The 14,190-nt window shown below is 40.8% G+C and overlaps 1 protein-coding gene across 1 annotated transcript in view; it reads right to left on the bottom strand.

Annotated features, from left to right (window-relative positions):
* LOC103045289 (E3 ubiquitin-protein ligase SH3RF3) overlaps positions 1-14,190 on the bottom strand; it is a 147,809-nt gene that overhangs the window by 33,932 nt on the left and 99,687 nt on the right. The window contains exons 2-3 of the mRNA XM_049485274.1: positions 11,534-11,809; positions 4,792-4,887 (exon numbers count right to left, since the gene is read on the bottom strand). Of these exons, the coding sequence (XP_049341231.1) occupies positions 4,792-4,887; positions 11,534-11,809 (372 nt within the window). The remainder of the gene's footprint in view (positions 1-4,791; positions 4,888-11,533; positions 11,810-14,190) is intronic.

Raw genomic sequence — 14,190 nt, 5'->3', positions numbered from 1 at the left:
AAAGTACTATCTATGAGCATCAGGAGGAAATAAAAGGAACCAAGACTCAAAAAGAGAACCTTACTAAAGAGCACAAATAAAAATCATAGATATCAACTGATCCTCACAACGGGAAACACCTCTTTTAAAAACCAAAACGCAAAAAAGAGAACCTCCCTAAAAAACACAGACAAAAACTGCTAAGAGGAGACAAAGCTCGAAAGAAGAACCTCCCCAAGATCATAAATCAGAATAGAGAGAGGAGGAAACTTCCTAACAGCATGAAAAAGAACCTCTGAGAAGAACCAGAACACAAAAGGAGAACATTTGTAAGAACATGAGGAATAATCCAAAAGAGGAAACTCCCTACAAGCATGAAGAGAGAAATCAAGACCCAAGGTGAGAACCTCTATTAGGGCTTTTCTACCGTCATGGAACGGGTATTGTTCTGGTTCAGGAACCTAATTTTAAAGCATTCGCCATGTTTCCACCAACAAAAGTAGGTTCCAGAACCAGGAACCGCAGAATACTAGGTTCTTCATCGCAAACTGTGTTTCCCGCCGCTGTGACTCGCCCTCTATTTTCATGGTTCCACCAAAATTGGTGGAAAAGTGGGCTGGTTCGCTGAAAAGCCCAAATGGAACTGGTTCAAGAACCAGAGTTCTTCTTGTGGAAAAGAGAATGAGAAAGAAATACTAAGAGGAACCCAGGCAAAGTTTTCAGAGCTCAGAGGAGAGAACATAAAAGTCAAAATAAGAAACTCCTTAAAGTTATGAGAGAAAAGCAAGAGAAAGATAAAAACAGAAGCTTCCTACAAAGTGAAGCTTCCTGTAAGCCTGAACAAAACTGGTTCAAAAAACAGAGTTGAGAGGTTAAAGAATAATTAAGAACCACTAGAAGGAACTAAGACTCAATTTGAGAAGATCCCAAAAAGAAGGGGAATAAAGAAGAATTGCGAAGAATAATTAAAGAAGAACCTAAAGAATAAAACCATAAGAAAACCCAACTAACTGGCCACTATTTTAGAACCTCCTACCAGCATGTGTTCCCACTCAAAGGCCACTTTTTAAGAATCACCAACCAAAACCACAGAACTGATACTGTCCAGGTACATTATTTACTCAAAACACAATCATTCTCAAAACACTTCCCTGCCCCCTCCATCCATCACCGTACCACCGAGACGGTGGTCCTGGACCTGCTCCACCAGACAAAGCCCACCATCCACCCGTCTCACCCATCCCCCCCATCCCCCCACGCGTCTGTCTGTACGTAATGATGGAAGAGGCTGAATTATTGATGCTTCTCTTTGTAAGAGCTGACCCCCAGCTCCTGATACACGCTCTCCGGCTCTACTTCCTCCTCTCCCCCTCCTCCATCACCCATGCTCCCCCCCTCTCTCTCTCTCTTTGTTTTCTTTCCCTCTCTCTCGGTGGCCGTGTCTGGTCACGCTGGAGAATGGGGTGTAACTCGAACCCTGCGCTGCCTCACCGCCGTACAATGGAAATGATGTATGGCTGCTGTCTGCTGGCATAATCCATATCAATTATAGCAGTCTGGTGGTGAACTGGCTGTTCTTCCCAAGTCTCTCCATCATCGCAGCTTCAGAGAGGCTGGACTGAGGGCAGGAGAGCTTCAGGTAACACTTGATGAAGATGCTGCAGAATAAAGAGCTGATTGGAGGCCCTGAGTCACCGAGGAAAAATGTCTAGAACAATGGCGCCCAAAACCAGGGTCCAGTAATTCATCTTAAACCCCAACGCAACAGGTAATTAAGACCTACAGGAGGATCTTCTCAATGTTAAAGCCAGGTGTGTGGGCTGTAAACTCCTAAAGGCGTTATACGGTCTCTCCAAGACCGGGATTGGGCGTTCCTCAGAGAAACCAGCAGCCAGTTGGCCCAATAGTGGTCTAATAGTGTATAACTAGAACGCAACTAAAAACCCACAAGATAACAAAATTCATTTTTCTCTATGGAAACTTGAGGAGAATTGAAGCTAAAATAAGTGATTCTAGCTTGATTTGGTTTGTTTAAATTCATAGTTTTTCTCTGATTACAAACTATCTTCATATGCCTTATACAGCTCTAGAAAAATTTAAGAGAGCACTTCAGTTTCTGAATCAGTTTCTCTGATTTTACTATTTATAGGTTTATGTTTGAGTAAAATGAACATTGTTGTTTTATTCTATAAACTACAGACAACATTTCTCCCAAATTCCAAATAAAAATATTCTCATTTAGAGCATTTATTTACAGAAAATAATGAGAAATGTCTGAAATGACAAAAAAGATGCAAAACTTTCAGACCTTAAACAATGCAAAGAAAACAAGCTCATATTCATACATTTAAGTTTTAGGAGTTCAGAAATAATCAATATATGATGGATTAACCCTGGTTGGTATTTAAACACAGTTTTAATTTCATGCATCTTGGCATCATGTTCTCCTCCACCAGTCTTACACACTGCTTTTGGATAACTTTATGCTGCTTTACTCCTGGTGCAAAAATTCAAGCAGTTCAGTTTGGTGGTTTGATGGCTTGCGATCATCCATCTTCCTCTTGATTATATTCATTTTTTTCAGTTCCTCTGATGAACTTGTCCTGTACAACAGAGGAAACTCTTGGTCTTCTTTTTCTAGGGCAGTCCTGATGAGAGCCAGTTTCATCATAATGTTTTTAATAAGCTTTGCGACTGCAGTTGGGAATATTTTTAAAGTTCTTGAAATTTGTCAGATTGACTGAAAAGTATTTGACTTTAGTATTAAAATCTACAATGCAGAACATTTAAAAATAATGTAAAAAAACAACTGAAGTTAAGTTTTGGAATAATCCTAAAGTTAAACTTGTAGAGAAATGCTCTTTTAGAGATTGTCAGAGTTCAGTTTGAGTCTGTGTTGTGCTGTAAATCTACTGTGATCTATCTTTTATATCCCTGTTTTTGTAGCTCTTTTTAAGCTATTCTGGTAAAAAAGCTGTAGGAATGTTTTCCAGACCTATATTACCTATAATTGTAATATAAACTGTAATATAAACAGTAGTCTCTTGTTAGGGTCAAACTGAAAAATTGCTTGAGCTTGTCTTGTTTCGAGTGGTTTGGAGTCTTTGGGTCTTTAAACCGTAACGCTGATCTGAAATCCCCTCTGCCCTCCGTTTCACCTCTCTCTCACTCTCTCTCACTCATTCTCTCTCTCTCACTCTTTAATAACCACACCTCCTCTCTAAATCAATACATATTACCCATAATGCATCACTTCACGGCCCCTATGACAGCACTATACTGCTGAGGCAGCACTCTGTGACACAGAGCCCACCCTCGCCCCCACCATTACGATTCCTGTAATGAATAAAGACCCCCAGACAACCTTAAAGTCACCAGACAGAACCCAGCGCTCAGCCTGGAGATTCAGGTTCAGCAGGTTTATTCAGGAAAGCAATCTAATCTAACTCTCCTGATACCTGATCACTTATTAAAGAAGAGCTCTGGAGAGAAATCAGATGAACGTGGTCGACTAGACTACATGTTTACCAGGGTTACATCCAAATGTGTTGCAAAATTCATAAATATTTATATTATTTAGACAGAAAACGTGTGAAATCCTAAATTTCCATCCACTACAGACATGCAAAGAAATTCTAGATGGCATAGGGTTACTGTGATTTGGAGCAGCATCATTTTCTCATCCTGTTCTTTCTTGGTATATCTCTGTGTTTCTATCTATCTTTTCCCATATCTGTCTGTTTTCACTAGCCATGTGCTTTCTTGCACGTGGCTATGTGATCGCTTTCAGTGCTCCTACCTTTGTTCATTTGTAACTCTGCCTCCTCGTTATCTCTCCCCAGGTGCTTCCTGTTTCCTGTTTACTTCCGTATATATATATATATATATGAAATATGGATGTATATTTTTCATACATAAGGCGCACTGGATTATAAAGTTTAACAAGTGCTGGATGTTAATCTACACAGATTTCTCTCCTGAAAAAGCATTTATCTTTATCTACAGTAAGCTTAGATTTATAGATTTCTACTAAGGCTTGGTGCAGCAGCATTAGCATTAGTGGCTAACCACTAATGCCGCCCGACAGTGCTACACTGAGAAACACTGAGTGTTCTGGTAAGCCAGGGTGATATAACCTAGCGATTTGCCCCACATAGCTTGTTTTAACAAGGTAAACACACAGACTACAGTTCGATATACTCACCTCTAAACGGCAAAAGAGCTAACTAGAGCTTAGTGCAGTTAGCAAGTAATGCTAATGCTTCTCCTGCAGTGCTAGCCAGGGTTATCAGCAGGCTACAGGCCGATAATACTCACCTCTAAACAGGGAAAGAGCTAGCTCTGTTAGCACGATTAGCGGCTAATGCTAATACTGCTCCAGTTTTGAGTCTGGGTGCTGGAGAACTAAACTACTAAACTAAACTAAAACTCTGTACTTCTAACTACTCCTTAATACCTGACTGATATAATTCATACATAAGGAGCACCGGATTATAAGGAGCTCTGATGATTTTTGAGAAAATGATTTTAAAGTGATTTAAAAGGATTTTAAGTGAACATTATAGTGCAAAATATATGATAAACACACTACAGCAAATATATCTCAGCTGATAAACAGCGCCCGTGGTAAAGAGTGAAAGACGTGAACATGTGTCTGATCTGCAGGTTCTCCGGTTGATCCGTGTAAATATTCTGCAGTGGTTTATGGTGTGTGATCTGACTGAACCTTCAACCAAAACCCTAAAGTGCCTGATAGTCTCCTCACCCACACATCTCAGCTTACCTCACTCAACCTCACACACACACACTCACCTCCACGTACAGGATGGGGAAAATCCCAATCTTATCTCCCAGCATGCCCTCTGCCCAGTTCTCATCCACTCGACGAATCACAGTCAGAATCTCATCCTGTAACAAACACAACATCTGTAAGTAATACATCATAACTATATTATAATGCTATATATGTATACAGCTCTGGAAATAATTAAGAGAGTCTCCCAAATTCCAAATACAAATATTCTCATTTAAAGCATTTATTTACAGAAAATGAGAAAGTCTGAAATAATACACCTTGCATGGCTTGCATGTACTAATTCTCTTAGTTAATCATGGATTTCTTTTAAGAGGCGGTGAATGGAGGTATGAATGGCTGACTGTTGACTGATGTCAGGGTTTTAATCAGTAAGTGGCGCACCTGTATTTTTTCCCGCTATTAAAAGTGAAATACATCTTAGAGATATTTTCCTAATTGGGGAAATTATAGGGCCCTAATAAAGATTTAATTCCAAGTCATTTTGAAGTACTGCTATTGGTCCATTCATCATGGTTGGTACATTCTCATACAATGCAAAAGAAAATGAACAAAAACACTAAAAATAGACAAAAATGGAGATTGGACAGCATCGATATGATTCATACGATGATATGTGCCACTGGAATGAGTCCATCAGAGTTGTTTACTTCACCTGCAGTGGTTTTAATGCTATGGCTGATGGGCGTTCAGTATATATATATATATATATATATAGATATGTAGGTGTTTTTATCACGGGGAGGAAGACGTTAATCAGACAGCTACGCTCCTAACGCAGATTTCTCTCCGTCTGAAATAAACAGTAAGTAAACTCGGCTACGGCAAACATTTGATGCAATACTCCAGTCATCCGGAGCCACACACTCGCCCGAGCTCTTTATAAAAACTCATTTCCATCTGTTTGATGATGAAGTGCATTAGCACGAGAGCGCGCTGATACCAAACACGCGGAGGGAGGACTGAAATGACTCCTTCAGAGAGGATCAAAGCAGAACGAGCGGAATGAGAAACGCACACAAAGACGCCTCTCGCTATTACACTATTGATAAATTACAGCATTCATGAATCATGTATTGTAAAAGCAAACAGGAGAAAGATGAAGTGATTAAGAGCGAGAGAGAGACTTCCTCTCGCGCCTCCAGCTGCCGCTTCCACTTCCTCCAGCTCCTTAACTTTATAAAAATAGATATAAAACACAAACAAACGGGCGTCTGTATGTGTGCCTATATTTTCATACATATACTATAAAATATATACATACATACTATGCATACATACACACATATAAATAAATACTTCTGCATCTCAAAAAAAAATATATATATATATAATGTTGAAAAATGACTGTTTCAGTAACAATGTGAAATAAATTATGAAAATGTGAAACTCATATATTATATAGATGTATTAAACAAACAGAGTGATTTATTTTAAATGTTTATTTCTTTTTTTGTTGATTATTGATTACAGACAATGAAAACCCAAAAATCAGTGTTTTAGAAAAATTGAATATTATATAAGACCAATTGGTACTTTTGGTACTCAGTATGGGCAGTGTGCCAAGTCCTGCTGGAAAATGAAATCCACATCTCCATAAAAGTTGTTTTCAGCAGAGGGAAGCTGTAAGATATGAAGTGCTGTAAGATTTTGCAGGAAAAAAAAACTGCACTGACTTTAGACTTGATAATAAAACACAGTGGATCAACACCAGCAGATGACAGACATGTCTCTCCAACTTCACTCTCGAGCCTTCACTCACACCTTGATTTCCAAATGAAATGCAAAATTTACTGATGGTCAGTGATGGACTTTATTTTTCAGCAGGACTTTCCAGTCAATTCGAAACATTTCAAGACCTGAAAACGTACGTGAGTGCAGGCGCAAAGACCATCAAAAACGTTATGGCACTCATCAGGACCACCCCAGGAAAGGAAGAGCAAGAGTTCCCTCTATTGTACAGTATAAGTTCATTTGTGTTACCAGCCTCAGAAACTGCAAGTTAACAGTACTTTTAAGTTACTACATGATTCTTTATGTCTTCCTTCATAGTCTGATTGATCACTTTACTATGTATTTACTATGTAGGAAGTAAATAAAAAAGAATAGAATAAACACAAAAAAAACTTTTATAGACAAATATGTGTTTTCATATCTATATATGTTTATTAAAGAAATTTAACAGCATTAAGCTCTGCTTTACTAAACTGGGGAGTGATGATCAACACTGAAGGAGCACCCACTGACCCTGAGCACGTTTGTGTGTGTGTGTGTGTGTGTGTGTGTGTGTGTGTGTGTGTGCTACAGCTGAGCTGTGCAGATGGCAGGAAACAAGATTTGATTTTATTTGGTCCAAGAACACACACAAAGCTTTCTCTGTTCACACACACACAAACAAACACCTGCCCTGTTAAAGTGAGGGACTATCTGTGTGACTGCGAGTTAATCAATCATCCCATCTCTGTCTCTTCAGTCTTTTTCTCACTCTGTTTCCATCTTTCATCTGTTCACACAGGCGCTCTGTTATCCTCCTGTGAGAAACTGAATCTGGAGATGTGCTCATGCTCTTTTCATCCTTTCTTCTGGATTAAGAGCTGCTATTCATGCCTGACTGGTGGAAAGAGAGCTGGTTGGGTAGTGGGACATGGAAATAACTGATTAGATAGAAACTAAGGTGGATGGATAGATGGGCATTGAATAGGTTGAGAGGATGTACGTTTAAGTGGTTCGGTATATAGACACTGAGCTGGTTTGTTCGATGAGCATTGAGCTGGTTGGGTAGTTGGACATTAGAGTAGTTGAGTAGATGGGTATTGAGCTGGTTCAGTTGATGGACAAAGAGCTGGTTGGATAAATAGATATTAAGCTGGTGGGTAAGATGAACACAAGGCTGGGTGGGTAGACAGGCACTGATCTGGAGTGGGTAGATATACACATTTAACTGGACTGGTTGGGTAGATAGATACTAAGCTTATTCAATAGATGGACAATGAGCTGGTTGGGCTGATGTTCAAATAAATGGTAGGTGGATACTGAATTGGTAGAGAGAATGGACATTTAACTCGTTGTGTAGATGGACAATAAGGAGGTTGAATAGACAGACAATGAGCTGATTGAGTAGATAGACATTGAGCTGGTTGGATGGACACAAAGCTGTGTGGGTAGACAGGCCCTGATGTGGATGGGTAGACGGATATTGAGCTGGTTGGGTAGATATACACTGAGCTGGTTGGGTTGATGGACAACGAACTGGTTAAATATATAGACATATATATGCTAGTTGTACAGACAAGCATTGAGCTGGTTGGGTAGATGGACATTATGACATTATGGACATATGAGTATTGAGGTTGTTCAGTAGAGGGACATAAAGCTGGTTGGACAGACATTAATTTATATTATCATAATTTATATTTATATATATATATTTCTCACTCTCTCATATATCTGAATGCACTCTGAGTTTCAGAGAGTCCAGCTGCTCTTTTGTGCAAACTAATCATTTTTTCTCCTCGTCCGCTTCCTCCTGAGATGGACTGGGTGTCCCCAAAGGTCTGCCAGGGATTCTTTCTTTCTTTAACTCTCTCTCTCTCTCTCTTTCAGTAACACACTCCCACAACACACACGTATCCAGACAGGTCCCGGTGCTGCCAAGACAAACAGCGGCAACAAAACTGAGCCACATTTGAAGTCGGAGATAAGGAGGCTGGGAATACAAATCAGGTGTTTACACCACGGCTGTGAGACTGTGTGTGTGTGTGTGTGTGTGTGTGTGTGTGTGTGTGTGTGAGTTTCTATCTTCTATGAAACTTTTATTTGTGCAGCTATATGAGGCAGAGTGAAAACGGGCGGTCGAGGGAAGCCAAGAGAAAAACAGTGCAGAAGAGAGAGAGAGCGGGTGGTAATAAAACGAGACAGAGCTCCACCCATTCATCCTACAGCAGTTTATAGCTCCACCCATTCATCCTACAGCAGTTTATAGCTCCACCCATTCATCCTACAGCAGTTTATAGCCCCACCCATTCAGCCTCCAGCAGTTTATAGCTCCACCCATTCACCCTACAGCAGTTTATAGCTCCACCCTATCAGCCTACAGCAGTTTATAGCTCCACCCATTCAGCCTACAGCAGTTTATAGCTCCATCTATTCATCCTACAGCAGTTTATAGCTCCACCCATTCATCCTACAGCAGTTTATAGCTCCACCCATTCATCCTACAGCAGTTTATAGCTCCACCCATTCAGCCTCCAGCAGTTTATAGCTCCACCCATTCAGCCTACAGCAGTTTATAGCTCCACCCTATCAGCCTACAGCAGTTTATAGCTCCACCCATTCAGCCTACAGCAGTTTATAGCTCCATCTATTCATCCTACAGCAGTTTATAGCTCCACCCATTCATCCTACAGCAGTTTATAGCTCCACCCATTCATCCTACAGCAGTTTATAGCTCCACCCATTCAGCCTACAGCAGTTTATAGCTCCACCCATTCATCCTACAGCAGTTTATAGCTCCACCCATTCATCCTACAGCAGTTTATAGCTCCACCCATTCATCCTACAGCAGTTTATAGCTCCACCCATTCAGCCTACAGCAGTTTTATAGCTCCACCTATTCATGCAGTTTATAGGTCCACCCATTCATCCTACAGCAGTTTATAGCTCCACCCATTCATCCTACAGCAGTTTATAGCTCCACCCATTCATCCTACAGCAGTTTATAGCTCCACCCATTCATCCTACAGCCACCCATTCATCCTACAGCAGTTTATAGCTCCACCCATTCATCCTACAGCAGTTTATAGTTCCACCCATTCATCCTACAGCAGTTTATAGCTCCACCCATTCATCCTACAGCAGTTTATAGCTCCACCCATTCATCCTACAGCAGTTTATAGTTCCACCCATTCAGCCTACAGCAGTTTATAGCTCCACCCATTCATCCTACAGCAGTTTATAGCTCCACCCATTCATCCTACAGCAGTTTATAGCTCCACCCATTCATCCTACAGCAGTTTATAGCTCCACCCATTCAGCCTACAGCAGTTTATAGCTCCACCCATTCAACCTACAGCAGTTTATTTAGCCCCACCTACTCAATCTCCATTCAGTCATTTTGCCCCAATAATTCAACCTCTTGAAATCAAAGACAAAATCTCATTCAATGTAAGTCAATGTAAAACGATTTAATTCCTAGTCCTTTTGGAGGGCTTCTGTTTTAAATTGTGTTAAAACCGTCCAGCGTCTGGGCTGATCCACTAGGTTTTTAGTGATGGGGGACGGAAACGATGCAATTTCACGCTCGACTCTTCCGTTAAGTGTCGAGCTGAAGTGGTTGTCTGTTATTAAAGCGCAGAAATAATCGGTTCTTCACAGCAGGAGCTGCAGGACGGAGGTGAAGCGTGATGATGGTGGGAGGAAGCTGGGGGTTGGGGGCCGGGTGGAGGAAGGTGGAGCTGAAGGGTTGGTGAAGAGCTCGGTGGAGAGACGGTTTATCAGGCTGACAGGCTCTCGGATGCGTAATTACACACAACGCTCTTCTAATGAAGCTGTAATGAGCGAAGGTCTGGAGGTGAGGGATGAGAACACTCCTCATCAGAAGGAGTGAGAGATGGAGAGATGAGTCCATAAAGAGAGAGAGAGAGAGAGAGAGGGATAAATGTGCTCAGAAATAAGATGCAGAAGCGAGGACCATTTAAACCAGTATTTTATTTGGTAAAATTTTCAGATAAATCGTATTCTCTTAAGGAGGCTGACAGGATTTTGGGAGTTTTCGATAATTTGATATTCTACTTGGACTTGTGCGGTTGGACAAATTTGTGTCGAATTAAAGGACAATTAAGTGTTGTATTTTCTTTTAACTTGATCAGGATGTATCATCAGATTTAAAGCACCGACAGCTCTTGTCAGCAGAGCTTCAGCCAGTAATTCTTATTTAAACAGAGTGGTGTGCCTCCGAAAGTTCCACAGTCAGGGTTGCCGGTTAGAGACAACAGCATGCAAACAGTGTGCTGCAGCCATGGAAACGGGCAAGCTGGCTATTTTTCTGATGAACAGGTAATCACTCAGCTTCAGTAAGGTTGCTAACCATAGCTGGGTCATTTACCACCACCACTAATGTAGTAGAGATGGGCAATTTGGACGATAAAACATTTATATTCACAATGGACTCCTGTAGCCATTTCACACTCTGGCTCATATTTCCTCCATTAAACTGGCTTAGACACTGTGTTTTTCAAAGGTTCGCCCTTCAAAGGTAAGAATTATCAGCCTGTATTCTGCGTGCTTACAGTCTTAAAACAAGCTACAAGGAATAAACCGCTAGCTAATATGCTGCTGCACCTAGCCTTAGTGGAAATCTGGAAACCCAAATAAACAGTTTTTAAGATAGAAATCAAGAATGGCAGTTTTGTTTATTTAGCTAAGCTTAGCTTTACAGGTCTCTCCACCCAGCAATGAGACCTGCTGAATTACAAGGAACACATGGTGACACCACTGTTCCTTACTAGTGTTACATAATGCTACTTATAATCCAGTGTGCCTTAAGTATAAAAAAATAGACCAAAAAAAATAGACATTTATTGATAGTGCGCCTTATAATCCGGAAAATGCGGTATTTAAAGAAACAGATACTACAAAACTACAGTCTGTACTTATAGAACTACAAAGTGCTCCTACTCTACATGCTCAGAACATCAACATAGCAACACAGCAATGATCTGACGTTCAATCAGAAGATCTTACCTTAGTGAAGGTGAGACAGTCCTTGTCCTGGTCCTTGTCCTTGACCTCGAAGTCGTAGAGAGCCTTGCCCTGCGGCGGCGTCTGGGACAGGGGGCGGATGCACTGGATGTAGCTCGCCGGGAGGAAGCCATGGCTGCCATTCAGCTCTCCATGATACCAGTTCTCATCCACCTTCCGTCGCAGGATGATGATGTCACCCTTGTTGAACTTCAGGTCTCCCGGCTCCTTCCCCTCGTAGCTGTAGAGAGCTTTACCACACGGAAGCTGAGGAACGTTCTAGAAAAGAGAAAAGAGGAGAGAAAACCCTGAATTTAGAGGACAGAGATTTTTTTATGAAAAAAAGAAAGTCTGGTATTGAACCAGTCGAACGTCTGGCATAAAAAATAAAAAAACATGGTGAAAAAGTCATGGTGGAATCTTTAACCGAGGGCTGCTTTCACTTTTAATTGTGTTTCTGTTGGGTTGAGAAGATCTCTGAGGGTGAAAGTGATGTGCGCTCGCCGCCCGAGGCAGAGGAAGACCTTCAGAGAGTCTCTCTAAACTGAAAACAACATCTTTTCTGAGATCTGAGTGTCTGGAATTCATGGCGGTTAATTCAGTGTCATCATTTGACCAGTTGGCTGAATAAGGTTGGGCAGCAGTGATGTGTATTGGCGTCTCAGACCTTGTGGTTCAACGTCCAATAAAATCGTTTTAATAAATAGGAAATGCTATTATACAAGCTATTATTATTCCCTATAAACTAATACGCAGCTGCCAGACTGTTAACAGAAACTACACAAAGAGAGAACATTAGCCCAGTGCCTCATTAGCCTCTCTTCACTGGCTGCCAATGAAATTTAGGACTGATTTTAAGGTGTTAGTTCTTACTTATAAGGCTCTACATGGTGATGCACCAGAATACATTAGTGTACATTAGTACAACTGCTATGTCCTCTTATCACCAACAGCTCTCTGAGATCCTCTAACAAGGGACTTTTGTTGGTCTCTAGAACTAAACTGAAATAAAAGAGAGATTGATCTTTGCTGTGTTTCCGCTCCTAAATTACAGAACAGAATGTGACTAGTTTTTTATTTATTTTATCATTATTTTATCATTGTCCTTCGTCCCCTCCTTTCCATTATTTCCCTTTGACCTCCTTTAGGCCCTATCTAAAGATGTATTTTTTACCTTGAACTTCTATTAGTAAATGTTCATCATTATTGTAAGTGGCCCACATTAAATTCAAAACCCTGACTCTGGTCTGCAAACCCAAAAATGGACCAGCTCTTTCATACTTGATCGTAAAGAAATCCAGATCTGTATTAAGAGCTCTTAGAGCTTCCAGTACGACTCGACTCACACCTCCATCCCTCAGAATCACCAACAGAAAACCACTAACATCCGACTCTTCTCTGAGCTGCAGAACCGAGAACCAACTTTCAGAACAGCTCTGAGAATCACTCGCCATCTTCAAACTCCTAAAGACTGAAGACTCATCTCAAAGAGTTCCTAAAATAATCTAAACAAAAAAATCTCCTAGGGTTCTTAACATGATCAAATCTTTGTGTATCTCTTGATTCTGGTCTCTAAAACTAGCTATAAATGTTTTAAAGTAAACAATGAAGCACTTATGTAAGACGCTCTGGATAAGGGCATCTGCTAAATCAATGTAAATGTAAATGTAAATTACATGTATAAGGAAAACACCTGCTCTCTGATTGGATAGACAAATTTCGTTGGGCAGATTCATTTGCATAAAGTTCTGACATTCACTTCAGCTCATCTTTCTATGCATCGGACCCATGATGCACTGGGAGACTCTGTCCTACTGAGCCGATGCTTCTCATTAATAAAATGAATGGTATTTGTCTCTATGTGTTGATGTGATGGAGTGGTGTAAATGCAGCGTAAAGCCCTCAAAGCCTCTGGAGGTAAAAAACCTGCTCAGTCATCCATCCCTGTATGAAAGTTCACCCAGAGATTGGTCAGATTTAAAGAACAGACTTTGATTTTCTTTAGATCTGTATTTCTGTTTTTCTCAGTGTTTCTGCCAGGTTTCCTGAAAGGCTGTGTTGGTAAAGGTGGGTGTTCACGCTGGGAGAACTGGAGGGAGGGGTTTGTTTGTCCTGCAGATTGAACTAAACCTACCTGGAGACGTGCCAGTTAAACTGCCAATGAGCCGAAAGAGACAGAAAGAAAGAAAGAAAGAGAAAAAGAGAGAGAGAAAGAGAGAAAGCACAAATTCACCTCTCTCTCTCTCTTTTCTCAGATCTCTCTTTTCACCTTGCAAAGCAATGAACCAGACATTTCCTTTTCCCTCCAGGTGTGTGTATAGATGTGTGTAAATGTGTGTATGGATGGTTTTCACACATCATGCACCATGAGCATGTTCAGCGTGGCTATAGCTTTGGTGTTCTGGTTGGGTAGTTATCTCTCAGTCACACACACACACACACACGTCTTTCTTTTTCTTTGCCTTGCATCAGCTCACGGCTGCTGTTCACAGGTATTCACTCTTTAAAGGGGCCTGTGGAGAATTCACCAGTGATTCTCAATCACTCTCTTCACCACTAATCTCTCGATTGGGATCAATAAATAAAGTTTTGCTTGTGTCTGACATACAACTGATACAACATAGCGAATAAAAAAATAAGAGAGCACTTTAAAAATGATG

Source organism: Astyanax mexicanus, chromosome 11 (assembly GCF_023375975.1).
Source record: "Astyanax mexicanus isolate ESR-SI-001 chromosome 11, AstMex3_surface, whole genome shotgun sequence".
NCBI lineage: Eukaryota > Metazoa > Chordata > Actinopteri > Characiformes > Acestrorhamphidae > Astyanax > Astyanax mexicanus.
Note: the sequence above shows the minus strand (reverse complement) of the source record. Positions and strands in the feature narration are given on the sequence as shown.